At 41.0% G+C, this 25,121-nt stretch overlaps 1 protein-coding gene across 1 annotated transcript in view; it reads right to left on the bottom strand.

Annotated features, from left to right (window-relative positions):
- Positions 1 to 19: 19 nt before the first annotated feature.
- Positions 20 to 25,121, bottom strand: part of ltk (leukocyte receptor tyrosine kinase) — a 56,454-nt gene continuing 31,352 nt past the window's right edge. Inside the window, exons 12-29 of the mRNA XM_041954160.1 lie at positions 24,414 to 24,588; positions 20,885 to 21,035; positions 20,581 to 20,709; positions 20,035 to 20,191; positions 17,199 to 17,384; positions 16,497 to 16,595; positions 13,201 to 13,362; positions 12,926 to 13,036; positions 8,698 to 8,884; positions 8,473 to 8,563; positions 7,948 to 8,012; positions 6,331 to 6,460; positions 6,155 to 6,252; positions 5,870 to 5,962; positions 5,502 to 5,603; positions 4,186 to 4,320; positions 3,586 to 3,676; positions 20 to 3,464 (exon numbers count right to left, since the gene is read on the bottom strand). Coding sequence (XP_041810094.1) covers positions 2,397 to 3,464; positions 3,586 to 3,676; positions 4,186 to 4,320; positions 5,502 to 5,603; positions 5,870 to 5,962; positions 6,155 to 6,252; positions 6,331 to 6,460; positions 7,948 to 8,012; positions 8,473 to 8,563; positions 8,698 to 8,884; positions 12,926 to 13,036; positions 13,201 to 13,362; positions 16,497 to 16,595; positions 17,199 to 17,384; positions 20,035 to 20,191; positions 20,581 to 20,709; positions 20,885 to 21,035; positions 24,414 to 24,588 — 3,230 coding nt within the window. The 3' untranslated portion in view covers positions 20 to 2,396. The remainder of the gene's footprint in view (positions 3,465 to 3,585; positions 3,677 to 4,185; positions 4,321 to 5,501; positions 5,604 to 5,869; positions 5,963 to 6,154; positions 6,253 to 6,330; positions 6,461 to 7,947; positions 8,013 to 8,472; positions 8,564 to 8,697; positions 8,885 to 12,925; positions 13,037 to 13,200; positions 13,363 to 16,496; positions 16,596 to 17,198; positions 17,385 to 20,034; positions 20,192 to 20,580; positions 20,710 to 20,884; positions 21,036 to 24,413; positions 24,589 to 25,121) is intronic.

Genomic DNA, 25,121 nt, shown 5'->3' with positions numbered 1-25,121 from the left:
ATTGATTTATTTGGGGCACAGTTAGGTTAGATGAAATTATGAAAGACTGTGGATTGCATAGAATGCATTTTTGGTTGAGGCATAACACCCTCAGCTACTTGAAGAATGAAGAAAAACAACTTTTCAGTGTGAAATAAAACACACCAGGCCATAAAAAACATAGACACTGTGAGGAGGACGAAGATGATCTTCCTCTGTGAAAGAAATCAGTAACCATTCCTAGGTATTACAGGTATCTGTATTTCTAAATGGCACAAATCTCTTGCTAAACAGCCTTTAGAAAACTGTGAGCCTTTTCTAAAATATGTTATTTTCAAGTGGACAGTTGACCAACTAAGGTAAACACTCATGAATATCAGCAGGCCTGAGCATAAAAACACAGAGTAAGCCTATAGAAACTTCACATAGATGTAACCATTCATTCAACGTATTGAAAAATAAACTATTAACAAGTTTAGGCTCAAAATAAAGACACATATCGGATCCAACTACCAAATCAATTGATTAAATAAAACTAACCTATAAAACATAAACATTGAATACAGATTTTCACAATTTAATCTTTGAGTAATTGTATGAACTGAGATACCTGCAGCAGCATGTTTGGTATATCAAAGCTGAATACCTCCCCCTGCTGAGTAAACATAGGTACTACCAGCACGACATCAGTAGATGCAGTGTAGAGGTATCTAATGGCAGTGATCAACTACAAATCCAGATCCATCATAAACATAAATGCATTCAAATAAATGGTAAACAGCTACATATACAATGGGTTAGTCCAGTGTACTGAAGTGACTACAAAAATAGCTAATATTTTCACAGCTGCATGGTCATCATCAAATTCTACACGCTTATATATTTATGAGTCCAAGTAAATATTAGAACATGGGGAAAGAGAGTCAGGAATGGTCAAAAATATGCAAAGCAATCAAGATCTTCGTAGTTTGGCAAAAAACAAAAAAGTGTCAGCACAAGCTCCGCTGACTTCCAGAACATCCAGCAGTTTTAAGTCAGAAGGATGCACAAACACACAAACCATTTCTTTACAAGGGAATAGTTTGACCTTTTACACAAAAATACGTATGAAGAGTTTGATGAGAGCATCCATATTGGCTCTCGTGTCTGTACAGTAAATATGCTGCCAGCAGCCGGTTAGCTTAGCTTAGCACAAAGACTGGAAACAAAGGGAAACAGTTCTGGCTCTGTATTAAGGTAAAAATATCTGCTAGAACCTCTAAAGCTCACCAAACACTTTTTATCTTTACTTTAATCCATACGAAAACCAAACTAGGTGTAGGTGGGCTTGTGTGGGACTATTTCTTGGCCAGGAGCACTTGTCTTCAACATGTGGTTTCCAGGAAAGCCAGCCAGCAGTGGAGTCAGTGGACGGCTGGAGAAAGATTCACATCTGACACCTAAGATCATTCTTGATCAAAAACAGGGTTTATGATCTCCTCATTTATAGCAAGTGACTGAAATCCCATCCTTAACAACCAAACCATCTCCATGACAGCAAACTCTGTCTGCTGAAGAAGCTTTGGAAACCACAAAGTAAGTAGACCTTGTGTTGAGAGTTTTTGCCAAACAGCTGTTTCCAAAGTCAAAAATGAACTTTCAAGCTCCAAAGCTAAACTGAGAGGGCAACAAACACACTTTCAGAAAATACATGTTATTGCATGGTATCAGGTGTATGTGTTTTCACATTATTTAGGGTGAAAGCAAATCAGAATCACGTGAGTATTCAAAGTTGTACCCTAACATGCTTTAAGTATGAACAAATTATACATGAAAGAGTTTCAGTAACTTTACAACCTTTTCTGAATTTTAAACTCTTAAGATAAAAAAAAAATGCTTGGAGTTTCTGTTCCCAATGGCTCAATGTTTTTGGCTTGTTCTGGTCGTACTGTACAATGAATACTACAAATTCCAACCAATTGTTTACGATGATGCAACATATTCTACCACCAGAGCTTTCATGAAAAAAAACAAAAACAAGTAGGTAAAAAAAGGAGTCCGACTACAGCAGTAATGTACGGCAGCCGTCACCAGGGATGTAGACGTTGAGAAGCGCAGGGCTGCGTGCTGCAGTGATTCAGCTTCAGTGTTCAGCTACCAGTGTACCAGAAACCCAGGAAAGAGCTCTGAGTCCAGCGTTGGCTCTCTGTATCACAGTGCAGAGGTGGGTTTGAGTGCATGTGAGTGTTCGAGTGTGTTTTCCAGCATTCCAGGAACTCTAATAATTGATGATGTGGCTCTCAGACCTTGGCGGAGCCCTCGTGATCATGCTTCTAGTCCCAGAAATCCAGAACTCCAGTCTCAGGCTGTGAGAAAAGGGCCTCCGTGTGAGATATAATTAAATAGCAATCAAAATCCCTGTTACAGTCAGCCATTTCTTAGATAGGGGTAACGCTGAGGTCTTCGGACAGAGAAAAGCCAGAGTCTCGGTCACGTGTGGGTTTCTCAGCTTTGGTGTGTCTCCTGACATCCTCGTGTCCGTAGCTGGCGTGGCGCTTCAGCAGCAGCTTCGGCATAAAAGATGAGGAGGTGTGGAGGCCTAAGGCCAGTCCCAGGCCAGTCCCTGAGGAGACAGTGGGGGCAGAGCTGGTGTTTGTGATGGCTTCTGGGGCTTTGGGCATAACTAAAGGCAGGCTTTCTGCCTCGTAGCTTTGCTCATCGTAGGCATAGTTGACGTTGCCACAGGGGAAACTCTGGAGCTTCGCCAGGTCCACACCAGCCTTTGCGCTGCCAAATGTTGGAGTCTTATTGGAGGACATGCTCATGGCAGCTTGAGCCTGGCAGGAAGGCGATGGAGTTGTGGAGGTGCAGAGGCTGGAGGGGCTGAGGTGGGTGCTGCTGGCACTGTTGCATCCAGCCTCGTTGCTCTCTATGGTTGGGTTGCAGGTCTGAGGAGCCTGTGTGTTAGAGGTGGAAGAAGAGGAGTTTGAGAGTGGCATGGACTGAGTGTGAGCAAGTGTTTTCTTCCGACTGAAGTTTTCCAGAACCCAGGAGCCGTAGGTGGGGTTCCATAGGTTCTTCGTCTTGTTCTTCAGCCTCTGGCTCCCTGAGGAGCTGTTTCTGGAGCAAGGTTGGTGATGAGGAGGCTCAGGGTGAGGCCAGTGGCCTCCTGCGCACATGCCTGCTGCTGACAAACCAGGGGCAGGAACAGGCTCAGCCCAGCACGGCTCCAGAGCCTCACGGCATGACACCACTTCGTGATGGACAGGTTGGGTTTTCTGGAGGAGTAGACGGGGTTTGGTAGGCTGTGGAGGAAGAGAGGTTGGACCCAGGCCCAGAGAGGACAGACCCAGCTGGGAGGGGGAATCCTGGGAAACAGGATGGGACACCAGGAGTGGAGTGAGACTGGTGGAGGCGTGGTCAGAGGGACGGATGACTCTGCCACCATCGTCCTCTGCTGTGGGGCCATATTCCACTGGTAGGGGTGTGTTAATCACATCTGGGTCCTGATATTGTGAAGTGGAAAGGAAATTAAAAAAAAAAAACAGGACAGGAAATTTTAATGAAATGTATGTAACATCAATGACAAGTCAATATCTCTTCGGGCACGTGTGATATAGCATGTACCTGAGAGCAGTAGTTAATTCTCTCCAGGATGGTGGAGAAGTTGGGCCGGTGCTCGGGACAGTGCTGCCAACACTGGGTCATGATCCGATAGCTACAGAGTAACAGATTTCAGATATATTATATAAGCTGTATGTTACATGAACTGTCTTGTAAATATGGTTTTATTGGACAAATGGTATTATCATAGTAATAAATGTCTTTTTCCTCACTGCTAATACATCACTATTAGGAGAGGAAAGTAGTAGAAATAACTTTCAGAAAGTTCACTCAATTCCACATGAAGTGGTGACAAAGCAGGTTTTTGATGAGCAGTAAGTCAAACAGTCATACGTTGCACAGGCTCTTTATCTTAAGTGGAGCTGCAATTCCCAAAGCAAAACAGCATTTTTCAGGGTGAATTTTGACTCCAGGATCTGTTTTGCGTCATCACAGCATTCTTTCTTGGCAGGGAATTTGTGAAGCATTTGCAGTCAGAAAACCTGCCTGACACAGTATAGACACGCAAAGCAACTCAAGTCTGACTAAAATCCCCTGTCTGTGCCCTGATTGAACTTGACATCCAGGCACGGCTCTTTCTACAGACTTCCTGTCAGCACTCACACAGGTCCTGGACAGCTCTTGGGAGGGTCCATCCTGCCTCCGCTGGTGACAAACTCCAGCACCTCTTGGTTGGTTTTGCAGGGATACGGCATGTAGCCCAGTGAGATGATCTCCCACAGCAGCACTCCAAATGACCTGCAGGGGGAGAAACAGATCAACAACTGAGCTGATGTTTATCACATACTGAACCTTGCCTGTTCTCAAGTTCCTCAGACTGAGGATGACAGAATCAAAACTGTATATTTCACCAAAGAACAACCAGCTCAAGATGTAATCATGCACTGTCTAAAAGCACTCCTTTGCATTTAACTACAAACCTCCTCAGCTCACAAAATAAATGTTTGTTGCCTACAGTATTATTGCAGCTGAGTCCCAAAAGCAGAAAGCACTGCAAGGATGTAGGAAATTAGATTCTTGGAGTAGATTTTATCATTCAGTTGTTCACTTGGCGGAGTTCACTTGGAGTTCTGGTAACTAGATAGAAAGACAAGCCAGTGCTCTTTGATCTTGAATTGGTTCTGGGTCACTATAATGACTCCTCTTCCAAAGGAACAATGTGCTTCTTGAACATTCAACTCCCCTTCTATGTGGTCAGATGTGTAGCTGATGGTGCACACATTCCCACCAAGTTTGACTCAGTTTTAAGGAATGCTCTATAAATCACCTCCACACAAAAATTCTGATTGCAACTACAAAAATTCTGACGTTTTTGTTCAGACTTGATCTGTAAAAGAATTTGTCTTCATAAGTGATATTGTTTGGTCCATCTTAAATATTTGACTTGTTTGTCATTGGACAAGCAGTTTGGACCATGTTCGTCACTGCACTCTTTGTCCTGTTGGCTCAGTGTCGTGAATACAGATGCTGTTCTGTCTTGTAAAGAGGTTAACTTGACATACTGCGTTTTAGATGTGGCGTCCTCTGTGGGTCTGTATGGTTTTGCTTAGAAATAAAATACTTGATTTGCAGCAGCAGTTAGCCGCAGGGATACTTGTCACCACTAAAGAGGACAATTCGTCTCTTTGACATTGTTAGAAATGAAAAATGATTTTTAATGCAAATCTGTTTTCAACAATTTGTCAACATCTGGTATGAATTTCTTATTGTCCAGAGATAATAATGAATAATAATGAACATGAACACATGATCTTCCGCATTTGTCAAAGAATTTGCCAGTTCGAAGTAATATACTCTTTAATAAGAGGACTCAAACCAAGTCAAAAGGAAACAGTACACACTTCTTTAATTGAAAACAGTTCCTCTTTGTGGATTCCTACTCTTGGAGCCTTACTTTACAGTGTGTTCAGGATTCATACCATGTGTCAGTCTTGCAAGTGAAGATTCCCTCCATGAAGGCCTCTGGCGGCATCCATTTGACTGGCAACATAGCACGACCGCCCTTCCGGTAATAGCTGGCTCTGGGAAAAGAAAAAAATCTCATTTAGGAATTTCCGTTCATCATCAGTTTAGAAGAAGAGAAAGTAAATACCACAAGGTCATGAACCCTAAGTAAATGTAGGATCTGGCCCTGCAGATGGCAATAAAATGGCTTTTCAACTGTTTCCCCATTTACCACATCAACCCAATGCTGCCTTGACTCCCACCAATGAGAGACATCATCATAAATCACCCTGTGTGCTTTGTGAAATGACAGACCGTAACCATGCAGATTCAGCATACAGACCTGTATATGTCTCGTGCCATGCCAAAATCTCCAATTTTGGCTACTCTGTCTGGCCCAGGGCAGGTGAGCAGGCAATTTCGAGCAGCAATGTCTCTGGAAAAACACAGGCTCTGTTACAAAATGTAGCTTCAAGGTGGCACTAAACTCTCCAAACACCAGAAATAATAAGTAAGAGACAGAGAACGAAGCCCTGACACCACGTTTAACTTCTCTGTTGTTGCTCCGATGTTCAGTTTGTATTTAAAAGTGAGCTCTTAGCAGTAATAACTGGGTGTGGATCTGAACCTGTGTATGAAGTGGTTCTCCTCCAGGTAGCGACAGCCAAAGGCGATGTCTCTGGCCATCTGCAGCAGGTCCCGCATGGTGAGAGAGGAGGTCTGGCCCTGGATACAGCACAGCTCAATTTAGTGTTACGTGCACACAAACAAACACACACACAGAAATGTGTAGTACAGACGTACAGCTCGTGGTCTGTTCTGTCTCAGGAAGCTTTTCATGTCTCCACCGGTCATCAGCTCCAGCAGGATGAAACGTGGCAGGATGTTCAGACTGACGCCGATGCAACGCACAATGTTCTCATGGCTGAATTTGCTGTGTGGATAAACAGTGAATAACAGTTGGGTTAGCAGGCACGACAATGTAGGTGATGGAGAGAAAGAAGATGGGTGCTGGTACGCACCATATTTAAAAGCTTTGTCCTGCAATTAGCATATAGCAACTTTGACTTTGTGATCCTTAAATACAACACACACACTGTATGCTGAGGGATGAGACGCACTAACTGCTGCACAACTGGAAAACTCAGCTTTCATTGTACTGTATATTTATTATTTTTAAAACAGTAATTTTTATATATTTTGGGTATTTTTTTCTGTTTTATTGTATATGTATGAAAACATAAAATATACAAGACTACGACTGCACTTCAGTTTGACTTTTAAATACTGCCACCTCCTTGAAATGTAATGAAAGAAAGAGTACTATGTCAAACGTTTGTCAGAAGTGTTTAACATCAACATTCCCTTAAATGTTAAACTTTGTGTGCTTGGAATCTACCCAGTGGCTTTCACACAAACAGAGAAACAAACTAAATTGCTGGACTTTGGACTTCTACAAGCCAGGAGAGCTATCGCATTACAGTGGGAAAGTATAGACGCTCCCTCTATGAAACAGTGGATAAAGGAACTTTCAGAATGTATTGGTCTGATAATTTGTGTACCTCTGGGAACCATATATGAACATTATAGAAGCCGGGAAGTTGGCCTCATCTGAAAAAATGTGGATCATGTTTTATATTCACATTTATTTATGTATTTTATTTTATTTTAGGACACTCCATTTCATTGATATATCATTTGTGCAAGTGTGTGTATGTTTGAATGTTCAATTGTTGATCTGTGACCTATGTTAATGTCCAATTGTTCATTTAATTTGTTTTTTAATGCAATAACAAATAAATGCCAATAAAAATATTGGGGGAGAAAAAGAGTACTCTTAAATGTCTACAAAACCAATTCAAGCTTTAACCTGTCTGCAGATTTGAAAGTGCACCTGTTTTTAGTAAAAAAAAAAATAAATTGTTTTGTGCTCAGTTTGAAATATTATCTCAAATAGCGTCAGCAGATTCTAAGCAGTGTGATAACTACAATGTAAAAAGGGACTTATCTACTTTTTTTTTCAACTCCTACGCTCCCGTCGTTTTGTTCTGTCTGTGCTCACTCTCAAAATAACCTGTCCTGAGCTAACTAACGAGTCACATCCAATAAAAACAACAAAAATGTTGTTTTGCTTGATTGATGTTTTAGTCACTCATTAACTTCCATGTGACCTGAGTGACTGTATCTCACAGTGCTATCTCAGGCTGTATTAGTTTGTGGGGATGAAACTCTAATCTTAATTAGGAAATCTTCTTTTATCAGGATTAAGTGTTGCTTTTCTCCCCTACAGATTGGAAAAGAGACATTAGTCCTTAACAAATAACATCACTCATCACAAGAACTAATTATAATAATCTGTATCATAATTATTTCCTCAGATGGTGAAATAGTACGGTGTGTGTGATGTGTGAAGAGCTGCACCTCATAATCAGCGCCTCCATCAGGAAATCCATTTCATCCTGTTCAGAGCAGATTTCTGGGAGAGTCTGTGGAGCAGAAAGAGTCAGAGCAGTGGTGTGCAGTGAGCGTGTGCCATTGTCAAGAGGAAAGATATCAGACCTTATCAGCAGACTATTGAAAATTAGGCAAACACACGTAGCGCTCACTCAGCTTCTTTTTTACCTTATGCAGTTTTTAAGGCATGTGATGTAAGGTCATTTATTTTGTGCAATCATGATGATTTTGCAGTACATGTGATTTTTTTTTTCACAAACCACCTTTTTACATTTTCATAGCACATAACCTTCCCCTAAATAAACGCATTTCAAAACCCTGTCTTTTTAAACCCCACATGCATGTGTGACCTTTCTATCCATAAAGAAGAAGAACCCCTGTGGAGATGTCATTGAATGGATTATACATAATCAGCAAAACTCTCAGTGAGGTGCCATCATCTAACATTTAGGTGCAACTTTTCCTCGTGTGCCTCACAGAGTGCGAGCTGACCTTTATGGCCACCTGCATGGGATTATTATCACTGCTCATCCCCAGAACCTGTCCTTCATACACTTCACCAAATGCACCATGGCCGAGAGCCCTGAAAAAAAAAAAAAAAGAGTTAAAAATACAACAAATGAAGTGAAAATATCAATAAGTAAGTATCAACATCAGCACTGAGAGCCATCAGAACCTCAAACTGACATTGTGACATCGTGTCCAGGTGTGCTATACCTGAGAAGTGTTATGTTCTTGCGTGGTACTTCCTTTAGTTCATTGAGTGAAGCAGCCTTCCCTGCAAAGCAGTAGTTGGGGTTGTAGTCCGTCATGATGGTGGAGGAGCGGATCTTGCTCAGCTTGTACTCTGGACTCTGCAGACGCCCCCTCACTGCGTGCAGGTCATTCTTCCTGCGGTACCACACTGAAGATAGAGACAAGACAGAGACAAGCTTGTTTTACTTCAGAGTCGAAGAAGGTTTTTTAAAAATCAGAACCCTAACTGGACCCCACACTCGCAGGTGGGTTGTAGTAGTAACTTCCTGACTATCTGCTAACTGTAGGAGCGGTAACACAAGGAGGGTTCAAGCTGCATCTCAATAGCCGATGCAACAGCATTCTTAGGGACACTGCTTGTCAGAAAGTTGGTCATTTTGTTTTTAAAAGAGTACTCCACCGATTTAACACTGCACTCCTATAACATTGTTGGACTCGCAATGGACAGTGTTTTGTCTTCCTTGTCAAAAACTGGAGCGGGCTACAGAGGTCTGGTCAGCTCAAGTCTGTGTCCACACCTCAAGATTTTTTCATTTTGAAACTTCTAGCCGTCAGCCCTAACCAACACTGACTCAAGAGGCATCGCTTGAGGAAATTCATCAGACTTTGTGGCTTTATATAACTTTTTTTATATGTGCTGTACTGCTCCCCAAGACCTGTAAATACAGGTTGAAAAATCGGTGGAGTTACCCTTCAAGAAAACAAATGCGTCCACACACAAAACAGTGTTTTACAAGATGCTGGTGGGATGTCCTCTCCTTGATTACTGCTCCTAGACTGTCTGTGCCAGTGAGTTTGGACTCACCCGCCGCGGAGGCAGCCCACGTCCCCGATGCAGGTTGGTAGTCTGCCAGGGAGGGGGTGTTGCGTGCAGGTAAGAGGTGCCGTCGAGCCATCGCCCGGTGCAGGTGCTAGGGACTCAGGGGAGTTGGGATGAGGGATGAGAAGGAGGAGGAGGAGGAGGAGGAGGAGGGGGAGGAAACGGGGCGCCCAGGGAACAGACTACCTCCCTGCATGGGGGAGAGCTCAGGTGAAGAGACACCATTAACCTGAAGGGTGTGTGTAGGTGTGTTTTTTGCAACGGAAAGTAACATGTGCAATTGCACAAATGTCATGTTTTTGTTTTGTTTGATTTATTCACTTGCAAATTCACACAATTACACACAATGCAGTGAGTGAATACGTCACACTACCTAACTAATCCATTTCCATAAAAAAGAGGTTTGCTTGATTATGTTGTGCATAGACGTCAGCTTAGTTTGAAGTTTGTTCATGCACTTACACTCCACAGCTGTTTCTTAATGATTGGTTATAATTAGCAAAACAACCTTCTTGTCTACAATCTGTCTAATTACAGAGTGCATCAATCTTTAGCTTTACCATTACTGTGTCAAGTACTGAGATTTTCAGTCATTTCTATGTTCATACCTAGATCTACCATATGGACAACTGAGCATGAAAGGGCACTCGGCGAAGGGAGAAAGTTTTCTGTGTTTACTGTGGCAAATTTTAGTCTTTTACTTTATATAAATTTACTGAACATTCCACACATTGCTTTGCCATTGTTAAGTAATGGGTGTAGATTGATGAGAAAAATACGCTAAATGAATCCATGTAATGCATTTCATATTTCCCATTTTTGGAAAATATGACTACAGCATCAACATTGCTGGTCATTTCCCCAAATCTCTTGTCACCCCTTAGGTCCTGTTTTGATTGCCGGCATCAGTAGGAAGAACCAATTCAAGTTTTCTCAACTTTTATTATTCTGGTTCTCTACTATTGTAAAAAACAAACTTTTCTTCCAATGTGCATTTCCCACATTTACATCAGCAACCATATCCAATACCAATACATATCAAATGAGGGTCCGCAATTAGAACTTATTATGTAGTGATGTAGAGCTAATCTACCTGATTAAAAAAAAGTTGTTCTCTTTCTGGAGGCTTTCTGGTCATTTGAAAAAAGTGAGTGTGATTGTGCTAAGCAAATCTGTAATTAAATTGTGAGATATCTTGTATGCATTGTAGAGGAAAAAGAGGGGTTTATTCTCTGAGGAGCATGAATGAGGGGGTTTTCTTTCCTGTGTGTAAGGGAAAATTATGGGCCAGCAGTGCTGTTAGATTAAAGGTCACCAGAACAGGCCTCACCAGAGGTAAAGTTGTTTTGCTTTAAGGTCGGCTAGAAAAATGACATTACCTTGCTCAAATCTCACTGCCGATGTGGGGAAAAAATCTCCATATTGCTCCATTAATCTGTCCATTTACCTTTTATTTATCATGTTCCTTACAGGAGGTTTATTGTACATATGAGTTCAGTCAAAAACCCAAACTGCTTTTGTAATGCCTGGTTTTCTTGTCAGGCAGCGTGCAAGCACAGAGAGCTGAAAATGTAACTGCTATTTTTCAGGAAGTCAGAGGCCCAGAGGCCCTCACACAAAGTTCAGATTCACCAAATACTGCTGTGGGAAAGAAAGAACGAGTCTCTCGCTGTTGAGCTTCACTTTATATTCAGCACTTTAAGTGAGGTTATGGACAGGACAAGGCAGAGAGAATCTATATTCAAACACCTTAAATAGCACTTGGTGGAGGATTAGTGGGTCGGCCAAAATGTCAGGATGCTTTTCCCAATGATCTGCAGCAGACTGTTGTCAAGAAGCTGACAGAGGTGGAAAAGTGTTATTAGCTGTATTATCCCTCACTGTCCTTTATAATTAAAGAATGACTGCATATGTTGTTGTTACAACTACATCGAAACTATTTATATAAAGTGTCTGGTTAAAAAAATTAGGGTTAGTATACAAATCAACACTAACCAGTTTATGATGCATAGCAGCTTTGGAAACCAAGTTAAATATCAATACAACATTAGCATTGTTAGGTCATATTATAATCATGATTCATATCAATATAAGACTGTGGTTGTCTCTTTATCCCTCACTTGTCTCTTTCCTAGAGTTTTATTGCCACAGAGCAGTAAAATTAAAACTACAGAAACGGGTTAATTGTTAATTCCCTAATTCCTTTCCTTTTTAATCATTTTACTGTATTTGTGCAAGAATAATCAGTAAAGCATTTTACAGCGTGTCTGACTGCCAGATTGTCTCAGATTACAGAAATAAAAAAAACATCTCCTCATTCAGAGAGAGATGCCCACTCTCTCCCAAATACTCTATATCAGAGAGCTTTGTGTGAATAGCATTTTGCTGTATCACAGTAACTAAAAGTCTTATTATAGAGCAGGCTTGTCAAAGTGATTCCATAAAGGGCCGTGTGGCTGCAGGTTTTCGTTCCAACCAAGGAGGAGCACACCAGGCTGGAATCAATGAATCAGCTGATCTCAGTCTTCAGCTGATAACTAATGATCCCTTGATGTTGATTGGTTGGCCTGGTGTGCTCCTCTTTGGTTTGAACAAAAACCTGCAGCCACACGGCCCTTTATGGAATCACTTTGACATATGTGTTATAGAGAGTCAATGCCCGTGAATTAAGAAAAATGTGATTGTCACTGTGCACTTCCCAAAGTGCCTGAAAGGTTGATATTTTATCACAGTAAACTATTTTTCCTTATTATTCGAATTGCCATGTCTATATATGCTTCAGTATTTTTTTCAGCCACTGAATCATAACACTTGGCTTTAACACTTTACTGCTGATCTAATCTAGAAATCCTATTCATCAGTACACACCTCCAACTGAGAGAAACTTCCTAGTTAAATGTCAAACCTTTCAGCTTGTTCTTTTTGTAGCCACTGATGTATTTATATATTAGAATAATGCAGTGAGATGCTTATAGTACATCTCTATGGTCTCCTGCCTCAATGAGAGCAATCTGTAGGCAATAAATACAACATATAAACAATGTGGTATTTTACTGCATTATCTCACTTCCCATCTGCAGTATCATCTTGTTTCACACTCTTTGGCATGAGAAAAGAAATAAGTGCTTGCAATAAAAGTGTCCATATGCGCTGGCTTCATAATGTGTCAGCGACGTATAATTCAGAACTTCCCCACGGCTCCTTCAATCATCCGGCGGACAGACAGAGGAGGGCGTTTAAACCAACATTTGTCAAAGGTGTTCCAGTTTCTGTCAGTAACATCTGGAAGCATGTGTATGTCCAGCTGAGCTCAGAGCCGGTGGAAAGTGGAGGGCACAGACTGCACACAGAACTGGAAGAGTCTCTTACTGAGGATGATGCCGGCGCAGATCAGCGCGATGCCGCTCGCGATGGTGGATACCACGACTGCCAGGATCAAAGATGTCGACATCTGTCCCTGCATATCCAGGCCTTGAGGAGCTGCTGGGAGAAGAGGGTCAATTAATAGACTTCAAAGAGTGCTTTAGTTTTTTAATGCTTCAGACTAGTAAGAATTTATCGGGATTTAGGCATTAAAATGAACTGTTGACACAAAATGGCTATCATTCAAAAGAAAAAGCAGTGTTTGTTATGTAATTACGTACCTACAGCGCCAATACATGTGACGTTGTCACTAGCCAAGACTTCATTGTCATCACAGAGACAGAGGATGAGGTGAGTATCTTCATCTCGTTTGCAGCTCTGCGTTTGACAGTGGCTGCAGTTCAGCTGCACCTTGATCTCACACTCGCCGTGACTCTCCATGGCTAGACATAGCAACATGCACACACACACATACCAGACGCAAACCATTTGTCAAGGAGGGAGATCATTAACTTTGCAGGATGCTCCAACAAGGTCTGGTGATTTTCTATGTTTCTTTTTGGTAGCAAATCTTACCAAAAACCTGAAGCCAACAATGAAATGATCCCACTTGCAAGTATTGCCTGTGTAGCCAAAGACTGATGTTTTATATCTTATTCCTCTGTGACACAGAGCTTCATTTGTGTCCCACAACAATAAAACCACATCAGTTAGCCACACTGTTGCACAGGGTGGGATGTTCCTTCATTATAATGAAAATGCACACTACAGTAGTTTACACATACACTATCCCACTGGTCTAAATACTCACTAGAGCACAAAATCTATCCATATTTTAAAATGAATTTACATCTGTAAAACCTTTTTAAGATCTACATCTGCAGCAGGAACAAATGGCCTTGGGTAGGGAAGTCAGAACTTATTGAGAGATGGACTAACACACTATTGGTTGGAGATTCGCTAACAGAAAAATGCAAACTATTGCCAGCCTTGTTCTTTAATCTCAACATATTACATGTTGTGCTCAAGTATTATGTGATCAATTATGTATTTGTGTAAAACACAGTATGTGCTTCTAATAAAATGGTTCTGTAAAACATTTAAATGCTAATATTAGCTCAACGTTGTGGTCAATATTAACCATTAGGCTGTGATTTGATCATTTTTCCCAATATTAAATTACTCTTATCTGTGACCTAAACAGTGCTCCATTGTTTCTGGATACAAGTTATGAATATAAGGAGAAGTATGCTTGTGCCATGTGAGTCATATATTGAACTTCAACCTCCATTTAAAAATGATGACTTAACTAAATTACAGAATTGAATTATAAGTATTTAAATTAACCTCTTTGCTTATCTTGCTTTAAATGTGTTTCATGCTTGAACACTGCAGAGGCAGTCATTCTGTTTGAACGCAGCGACTAGCAGCATACACAACAACAACAGCGTCTTTCACATGACAATGGAGGTCTGTCTGTTGGTGCCGAAGGCAACAGGCTACATGTGGCTGTGAATTAGTCAACTGCCTTCCTGTTCCTCTCGCTCAATAATGAGAATCAGATGGCCTGTAGTCTCACAAAAAAACAAAACAAAAAAACCCCACGACATATAGCAATGTGCATGTGTGAGCGTGTAGGCCTGAGTGTTCAGACAGATAGTTTGACACAAACAGGTACACACGGAGTCGTGTTTCCATCACTTACCTTCATTTCCTGGAGACTTATTTGAATCATAACCACTACTTGCCTAAACCTAACCCTTACCCTAACCTTAACCTCAACCCAACCTTAATACTGACCCAGAAATCAGCTGTTTTCCAACTGGTGACACAGCTTCTGCAACCAATTGGACAAGCCATCCTCAGTTAACTGGCCTTTAGTCTGAAATGTGTCCCTGAAAGTAGCCTATGCCAGAAAAAACATGCACCCACACACAGACACACACACAGGTACACACTGAGGCACTGATTGGTTCGCCTGCTAGGTGAACTATGTGCACACACACCCAGGAGCTCAGAATTGAATCTTCACACAGTCAGTGGCTCTTTGCTGGGGGATCAGCTGTGTTTGACACTATCTGTTTCTGGAGAGACTCGAAGCGGTGGTGCGACTACATGTTACATAAATCCAAAGATGCCCTTGACTTTTCATATTACTACTAATGGCGTCAGAGTTAACATTTGTTAAATGAGTGTGAAATTTGAACGTCACTGGTTTTTATGACTTTATTATCAAAGTAATTTTTTGAGCTTGCATTTCTTTGTCATTATTGTTCAAATTTGTTCTTCCTCTTCATTTTATTAGCCTTTTATGTTCTATTGATCTATTTGTTGACTGACTTGTTGCAAGGAAACCTCCAGCAGAACTTCCACCACCACTAAACGGCTTTATCCATGTGGGAGACACATGCACTCTGTAGATACTGTGGTTTGATCAGAAACATATGTTAATGCCAACTGACGAGCTTTAGCCACATTCCACTGTCCTGATGAGCAGATGGAGTTTGCTTTCTCTCCTTTTTACTCTATTCTAGTTTGACAAAAAACTCTTAACTAAATGAGATTTCATCTGCATACTCCATTCTACTTAATTCTAGTCTATCCTACTTATATCAGTTTGACAAAAACTCAAACATTGTCACACCGTGGTGAGGTCTGTCTCGTTTTGGGGTTTTGGTCTTGTCATTTCCTGTTTTATTTTGAAGGTCCAACTCTCCTCTTGTTTCAGAGCACTTGCCCTTCCTCATGTGTCCCGTGTGTACGCCCGGATCACCTGCTGTCTCCACCTGTTCCTGATTACCCTCCATGTGTTAAATAGTCTGCGTCTCCCTTGTCTCGTGCCTGTGTGTCTTTGTCCGAAGGTCGATTCACCCATGCCTGCTCTTGCCCATTGCCATCGCATTTGCCATTGCCACAACGTTGTTTCTCGTAAGCCTTGTTCTTCTTCGCGAGTGTCTTTTGTTTGTAACTTTGATAATTTAGTTTTCTGTTTTCTTCTTGCCGAATTGTTTTCCTCAATTACGAGTGATTTCCTGTTTGCTTGTTTTATTTGTTAGTATCTTGTTCCTCCAGTTTTATAGGAGTGTATTTTGTTTTGATAGGTTTTCTAATTAGATTTGTTTTCTTGCCCAAGTAACTTTTCGTAGGCATTGTTTTCCTCCTCCTTTGGGAGCGTCTTTGTTTTACATTTCATAGCCATAAAGTTTTTCCTCCTTCAGGAGCGATTTTGTTTTCTAAGTTCATAGATGAAGAGAATTGTTTATTAGCCTAATTTAGAGCGTTTTCTGTTTTCTTGTTTATTTATACACTTAGATATATATCGATAGCGATACCCTTTATAGTATAAGTCTCATAGCCTATTTGTTTGACACTAAGCGAAGAGGTTACTTGGTTGCCTGAACAAAAATCTGTGCATAACATCTTTGCTTCTGAGTCCTGTTCTGAGTCCCGGCCTGACAAACATCTACTTACAACTGCACAATTGGGGGAAAGGGACGCTCCCTATGCTTTCTACTCTCCTCTGTTCTCTATATTCCTCCTTTATCCTCTGTGCTCCAATGTGATGAGTCAGTCTCACCTGCCAGAGGCTGAAGAAAAATCTCTCCCACTGGATGAATGAATGAGACCCCATTCTGACCATCGGATATGATCTCATCTGTCAGCGCAGCGTCACCTCCTGTCACAAAATGTGTGTTTTGAACACTCAGTCAAATCAGTCAGAATTACAGATAATGTCAAAACCATTTTAATCCAATTGTGACAGTTTAAGCTTGTCAGGTTGATGTCCCTTGGTAGTTTTTCTCTTGTTTTTCCATTTTTACATTGGTGACAGATAGTTGGCAAGCTCCTTTCATGAACCTCCTCCATCCTGCTGGTTCTGGTAGGCTGTTATATCACTTTCAGATTTAAAAAAATCATAGTAAGAAAAAGAAAATGTATAATTACTATGTATGATTATAATTATCACAGCAACATGAAATGATCTAATCACACTGTGTGGTAGTCCTTCACCAAACAAAACGTGACAATTAGATGCTTTCAGTTTTTTCAGTTGAAATTGTGTAGTTTCTGTTAAGAGTCAACCGTTGAGCACAACCAGACAAGCATAAATTAAGTTTAAGACTGAAGAACGACAGTTACGCCACACAATTTATGAATATTCTTCTTTGAGAAGTTTTCTAAAGTGCCTGACAAGAAAAAATGAGACAGAGGAAAATAAAAGACATAACATTGAGGGTTCTTAGTGCAGAGGTTAGAAATGGTAAAACACTACTCTAACCTCTGTAACCTCCTCCACCGCCTCCAGCTGTGCAGGCCCCACCCCCACCTCCAAAACCCCCGAAGGTGGACCAGCTGAGCTTGGACAGGGCCTGGCGACAAGAGGACCCACCCTCAGCACCCTCCACCAGAGACCTTCCTGCTCTCAGGTGAGGACTGGGACTGTCTTTCCAGCCTCCACCGCCACCTTCAGGGAAACAAACATGCACAAAATGAAACATCATGGTATCATGCGTGATACATATTTCTAGGGATGAAAAAGATTCACTGATTAGATGTAAACACCAGGGAATTCTTAATCAGATAATGTTTTGCTGCTGTTGCACCTGGATTGAAGTTCAACCCACCTTTTGTAAAGTAAGCAGGGATGGGGGCTTTGCACCACAATTTGAAGTCAAGCAGATAACCAGCAAAGGCAGCTTAGGAGTTAACATCAAAGGGAGGTTGGAGACATGTCTGACTGCCCCTTTGGGGTGCTAACTTGATTTGCAGCAGACAGAGTGTGTAACAGTAAACCGGCAAGGTTGTTAATAATGTTGGGGGCCTCTCAAGACATGTGTTAAAAAAAATGGTGAAAACTGATGTAGTTGATGGAAGTACAGTAGGCCTATATCACCCTGAGGAAGGCCCTGTGTGCTCTAGTCAGATGTTCATCTGCTTGAGCATGTTAAATCAGCAGCAGAAGCATTCAGTGAGGGAGAGCTGTCTGATTGGGTACTCAGCCAGCAAACCAGGCTCTGCTCAGTGTGATATCCAGTCTCAAGAAGGCAAGATTTTCCAAGGAGCTCAGTTTTGTTGAGACTGCATTTGACAAGGTGGGAAGATCTCCAGCTGGAGATTTGAGGGAAGCAAGCAGAGATACAAACCAAAGTGATAAGAGGCGATAGAGCTCTTGTTATGGCCACTAGTTTGTTGTGTTGTTGTGTTTCATTGTTTCTGTTCACAGGCAGCTGGTGGGCGGACATGAGAGGGTCAACAGCAAGGCTTCAGCCTGCTTTTGCCTTTTGTTTATCACTTTAAACCCATCCACTTAGACATTGAAGTCACTGACAGTCACATACCATTGCAGTTGCATTGTGGCTTTTTTATATTTATACATAAAGTTGGAATTGAACTTTTGCCTCTGCAGTGATGAAAACAGAGACCCCTTAGCAATGAATAATAATAATACAGAGCTGATCACAGCCTCTAATCTACACTGATGAACAGATAGAAGCAGGTTTTAAATAAATCACACATGTCCAGCAGGAGTTACTCTGCCTTTGAAAATCTTGCTAAATCTTTCCAAGTACACACTGTGATCCATGATAATGACGTATATGGTATATCTACTCTAGCACTAATCTCAGTATGACCAGTTTCAACATTGCCAGACTCATCCACACTAATGTTATGCATGAAAACACAGACATCGTCTACCCAGGACTAGCAGCTACATATTTCTCCTGACACTCATATCTTTATCTAAACAATCCCACAGAGGTTTCAATAAGATGAGCTGATAAATGGTCTGTGTTGAGACACTGTTGGTCAGAGGGGATTTAGTGAGAACGCTCCAGCAGGCATTTCCAGGAGCAAAGAGAGGTCTTTCTGCCATATATGTCTCACTTCAAAAGGTCAAGACCAGTCAGGAAACTAAAAATATGATCCAGTATGAACACATTATCCACAGGCTAAACACACCCCGCTGTGTGAAAGCATGCAAGCATGCCATCGTGTGCTACTTCGAGTATGTGTATAGAGAACAAAGTAATTCTCTCTGGCCTTCAATGAAAAAAGTGCTTTTGATTTCACACAAAAGTTTAGTCAGTTTCAAGAAGATAAGCTAGATAGATAGATAGATAGATAGATACTTTATTCATCTCCAAAGAGATGAATAAAGAAGATAAAGAAGCCTGTTATTATCTGAGCTTTTGAGCACTTCAACAACCAGGCGGGATAAACAGGAGCGCACTCTTAACTAAAACATTTGACCTCTCTCTGATCATAAAGTAAACACCTGAGTTTGCAGCCAAACGTTAGCGTAATCAAGAGTACTAACTACTATTATTGATTTCATACATAGTTTATACGGCAAGCACTGTGTTATGTCATGTTTTATTCAGTTCTTTCTTTTAAAATTCAAGATTCTTTCAAACTTGAACTAATTAAGAGGTTTTCTGTATTACTGGAACTGTTTCCAATCTGTCATTATACTCTCTTCTCCAGCTTTTACATAAAACTGTTGCTCTCAACCTGGGATCCTCTGGGATCCTACATCAAATTACAGGGATTTTGGGGAGGTTTGAAAATATTCTCAAGAGACAAATTTGTCATCATAACTTCCTGAAATGTTAAGTTTTTGCTGAACTCAAGGCGTATTGCATTACGAAGTCTGGTATAATGTCCTGAAAATGCAAACGAAACACCAGCATTTAGTGTCTAAACTGACAATTTCACATTTCACACAATTTCTCTGAGTCTGACAGAGATTCCCTGCCATTCCCATTTTCCCTGCTTACGGTCTTTCTGCCTTCATTTTCTGTCATCTCTCCTCTGTTGACAATTTTACGTATACAGTAAAATGCCCCCAAAATTACTTCCATCGCATAAACCAACAGTGTTCCTTTGACTGTTGTCAAAAATTGACATTGAGATGTTTGACTCAGGAAATAGAAATAGTCCCTATGAGGACTGTTGACAAGTAGAAGTCTATTTACTCTCATTATGTTAGTGTGGAGGGAGTCACCTCAAAGTCAGATGTCTCAAAACCTGCGCGTATAAAACTGAAAGTGGCTAGATACCACTACAGGTAAATCTGGATTGGTAGAAATATGACCAACAATACAGTACAGTACCTGCAGCACCAGTTTGTCCATTGGTACTGGGAGCTATGGTGCTGTTTTCGTACTGCTCCAGTGGTATCTGGTCTAGACTGGACTCCGGGTCCTCCAGGTAGGCATTTCCTCCTCCGCCAGCTGCAATCAGCAAGGGAACCAGCTCACCTCCCTCCATCTGACAAGACAGCATTTGAGCAAATTTCAAAATTTGTGGTGCACACACATCCATTTGCATTTCACTGATAATGAAAAATTAGTTTTGAGAAAGCGTCAGTCTAAGCAATAAAGAAAACTGAACATGACTCAGGAAGCCCTTGATAGGAGATTATAATGAAAGTGACATGAGTATGTTTTTCTCATGCCAATTTTATGATACAACTGCTTTCTTACCTCTAGCGTGTATTCAATCTATACCTAAACCTGTGGATTAGAGCGTGAGACCCAGCTGAATCATTTCAATATGCCTACAGACATCTTTGATGTCAGTACGTACACTGAACAAGTCATCAAACAAACCCACAGAAAAGATACACAATAATGACACAATACAGTTTCTTCTGTCACCTTAAAGATGTAGGTGGCGCCCCCTCCTCCGCCTCCTCCCCCAGCCCACTCTGCACCGGCTTCTCCCCTGAGGTTGTCTTCAATCACTGACGACTCTCCCAGGCAGATCTTCTGGGTGTGGAGATTTCTCTACACCACGGGGAGAGAGCGAGATTTCAGGGAAAGAAGCCAGCTTCACAAAAGTATGCAGAAGGAAAGAATTGTGGGTTGTTTTTTTTTGTCTCGGTCACTCTCTAGTCTCCCATCTCTCAAAAATATCCCCAGTGGGACATCACATGTCAATAAATCCTTCCACCCTACGCACCCCCGGACATGCATCCTCTCCCTGGTGGCCCACCAAGATGTAAAGTACGTCTCCTTTCTCCAGAGGAAATATGGCAGATATGAAGACCCCGTGGTTGCGTTTGTTGTGGTTTTTGGCTCCTTTCCCTCCTGCAGCCCCATAGGCAGAGATCCTGAGGGAGATCATTGCACCACGAGAGGATTACATACTGAAAGAATTGCTTTCTGGCTCAGGCTCCACAGTGTCTATCATATTAGATAGATAGACTGCTTTACACTTGAGCAAACAGGTATAGGTGTCTGTGACAGACAGGAGACACAGTCACCTGCAGTTTAATAAAGGTTTGTGGTAACACGTTGCAGTCTACAGCGTAATTCCTCCCAATTTACAGTGTAGTTTTTTGTGTACAGTATACCCTTGTTTTTCGCGGGGGTTACGTTCCAAAAAGAACCCATGATAGGCAAAATCCGTGAAGTAGAAACTTAATTTTTTTACAATTATTATACAATTAAATACTCTATTATACATTGAAAAGAAAGAACAAACCATTTTACAGGCTCAAGCATTTGTTTCACAAATAAAAGTACTTTAGAAACGTTTTTTTTAACAAATAACTTCTGTACTGTACTGTCAAATAATAATTTTAATCATCGATGTGAACAGAAGGCTTCAAATTGCGGAGATTAGCACTGCCCACCGCGACCCGAGTAATTGGATTAAACGGGAGAAAATTAAAAATGATTATGAAAAAATACAAAGTACAGTCAGACAAATAGTGACTCAGGTGTATTTCACTGCTCTTCAGACTGAGCCGCTGCATCCTGACTCCGCTCTGCAGTGTTTTCTTCTTTTGAAGCCCGCGGTGCAGGTGTGTTTGCTCGGGAGAAGAACATAGTGATAGGCAAAACTCGAAATTGCAAGAGAATTTGCACGTACGTAATGTAAATTTGGCAAGCTGTTTTTTACGTACGTGTACATATTAAACTGCAACGTTATTGACGCACAGGTAGAGAAGAAGCGGAGTGACTTTTTAGCCAATCAGAATGCAGAACACAATGCACGATGCAAATCCGTGAAGTAGCGAAACCGTGAAAAGTAAACCGCGTTATAGCGAGGGATCACTGTACCAGTACAGTATGAACTGATATATATGTTGGGACAAGGAAACGAGAAGTGAAGTTAGGGAGTAAGGGGATAATAATGTGGGAAATTATGTTCATCAAAACTGGGCACCAGACATGGAATTATTGTTTGTCAACAATACCTCAGGGGTGCAGTTTAGGCCTACCTTCTGTGTAACCCATGCTACAAAATAAAGGGTTTAGCAGACCTTATATTGTTGTCATCTTTTTTTCCAAACACTTTTCAACCACAACCCAGGACAAAATCAATGTAATCTTCTAACTGAATTGTTCAATCTTAAAGGCCCTATTGATATACACTTTCGTCTACGTTCCCAGTCTTTATAAAACCAACAAACATTTCATCAAAACCAAGAGTTACAATGTCCCATTACTTATTCTTTTGTAGTCTTCAGTCATATAAGAGTCTCTTGATCAAGTGCCAATCGCCCAAATATCCAATGTAACTCAAGGTTTTGTTTTTAGCGTAAAGTCAGCTCAAACACACATTTCTACGTGAAGCCACTCTTGTCTGCAATGTGTCTGTCCTCTCTTTCAACATGCACTCCCTCACATGTGTCAGCAATTATCACCCTCTCCTCTGCTGCGCTACACCCACTCCCTCACAGGTGTCATCAATCCTCTGTTGTGCAGTAAGGGAGCAGTAAGCTGGGGTTTTTTACTGGCTGCTGCAGTATGTTTTTTAAACTATTAGGTTCCTGTTCTGTTCTAAGAGGATATTGTGTGATTTACTGAGTAACTGACTGACTGAATTTGATGCATATTACCTTAAAATTAACAGCAAATTTATAAAATGCTATGTAGCTCTCTTTACCCCCATCTTCCCCCAAACTTCCTGCTTTGTCGCTCAGTGGGCCATACTGTAACGTGTAATAACAGAAAAAGTACCGCCAGTATAAATTCATTTAAGTTTACCCATTGTTGTCCCCTTATTCCTTGACTTCACATCCTGTTCTCTTGTACCTGCAAGTATGTATTGGTCCATACTCTACTGCAGGCATGTCAAACTGATTCCATAAAGGGCCGTGTGGCTGCAGGTTTTTGTTCCAACCAAGGAGGAGCACACCGGGCCAACCAATCAACATCAAGGGATCACTTAGTAATCATCTTAAGACTGAGATCAGCTGATTAATTGATTCCAGCCAGGTGTGCTGCTCCTTGGTTGGAACGAAAACCTGCAGCCACACGGCCCTTTATGGAATCAGTTTGACATGCCTGCTCTACTGGAACATTGTGCAAATAATTACACTGCAAAATGGGAAGAATTATGCTGTAAATTGAGGGCTGTAATCTAAAATGTTAGCAGACACCATGTGTTGGTATTGTCATGAAGTACAGCTATGTATCTGTGAAGATTCTCCTTCATCCAAGTCATGGTACTTCTAAGTGCTTCCAAAAGCCAGCTGGACTTGCTTGTGGTTCTAGAAGACGACAGCTGTGTATAATTTAGTCAAAGTAATTCAACAACCTGTAAATCTCATGATTAATCCTGCCACATTTCCATTGAACGTTGAATTTCATGTTGTGAGTGTGATAATGAGGTCCCATGAGGGACTGTGCAAAGACAATCATATTGCTTTAAGTCTTGATCTGGCAAGACAACAATCAGTTACGCTGAGCATAGCCAGAATAGTTTAGTCCCAGAGCACACAGTCACACCTCCTCTAAATTGTCATGCCCAGCTCTCTGAGTCACACAACAACGTTTACACATGTGGGTGAATAATCTCTTTTCAGTGACTACACTCCTACAAATAAACTACAGATAACACTCAGAAAATTGTAAAAAATTGAAACAATAGTGGAACTCCTTTCCAGATAAAGCCTGTGGCAACATGCATAATGGAAATCACAGCTTTTAATGGACAGTATGGCTACATTTGACAATTTTGTTATTGTCAACAAATCCAATGAAAAAACAACAACCAACTATGTGTTTGTCCATATTGCAATAATTTCTGACTTTCCATCTCTGGCTCTCAGCTCTGTAGCCCATTAGTTCCTTCTGAATATTAGATAGAATATATGAGTATTTAATTCAGCATTCATTATTAAAAAGGATAAATAATCTCCTTTAACACCTGTGCTGCTGTTTTTAGCAAATGTAACTCAAACTGGAATAGATGCTCCTGCATTTGGTGGGGACTGACTGACTGACTCAAAAAAACTACAGCATGTGCATCACACAGTGCGACTGTATGGCTCATCTGAGTATTTTTAATAGCTTTTGAACAATTAAGGTGTATGCCACAGCAGAATAAGCTATATTAGGCTTTGACTACATTTATTGTAGGTTTTGTTGTGTCCATGGCATTTGTTGACAATAAGAAAAACAGAATATCCAGCCTGTCAACTTCCAATTTAAATCTTAAGTAAATGAGCATTAAGGCCATCTCCTCTATCACTTACAGGTATCTGTTAGTTGCAGGTACCCTCCACATTTGGACTCCTTTCAAGGGACCTTCCTTCCCCACAGACACACTGACGTTTTTGTTCCTGTAGGTGCTGTCACACTGGGCCTGGGTTGGGCCATGGGGACCACTGGCACCACATGAGTTAAACCACCACGTCATCAAAGAAACCTCTAGAAAAATGGACACATGGAAAAGAAAAACACTGACATGAGCTGGTGGGAGATTTTAGAATTGTTGAGTGAGTTGCTAAATGTACAACCTCCATTCTAAAAAAGTTGGGACACTGTGGAAAACATAAATAAAACAGAATGCAATCAATTATTACTTTCTGTTTATTTATGTTTTACACAGTGTCCCAACTTTTTTGAATGGGTTTTGTACAGTATACAAATACACAACAAAAAATGCAAATGAATATTGAGACTAAGATAAAGAGCTGAACATGGAAGAACAGAAACAAACATATGGCACAACATCTAAGAGAGTCACTGGAAACATTGATCACCTGGTATGTGAGCGTTGAATGAAAAATGGATTAAAAGCTTCTGATCAGCTGATGGTAGATAAAGCATCAAGCATTAAGAGAAATTGAGAATGTACAATCCACCATCTGGTATGTAAATTCTGCATGCAGAATGGATTAAAAATGACACAGTGGAAAAGGGACGCTTTGGAAATTATCATGGTATCCAAGGTGACAGCT

Source organism: Chelmon rostratus, chromosome 15 (assembly GCF_017976325.1).
Source record: "Chelmon rostratus isolate fCheRos1 chromosome 15, fCheRos1.pri, whole genome shotgun sequence".
Taxonomy (NCBI): Eukaryota; Metazoa; Chordata; class Actinopteri; order Chaetodontiformes; family Chaetodontidae; genus Chelmon; species Chelmon rostratus.
The sequence above is the reverse complement of the archived record's forward strand: the minus strand, read 5'-3'. Positions and strand labels throughout refer to the sequence as shown.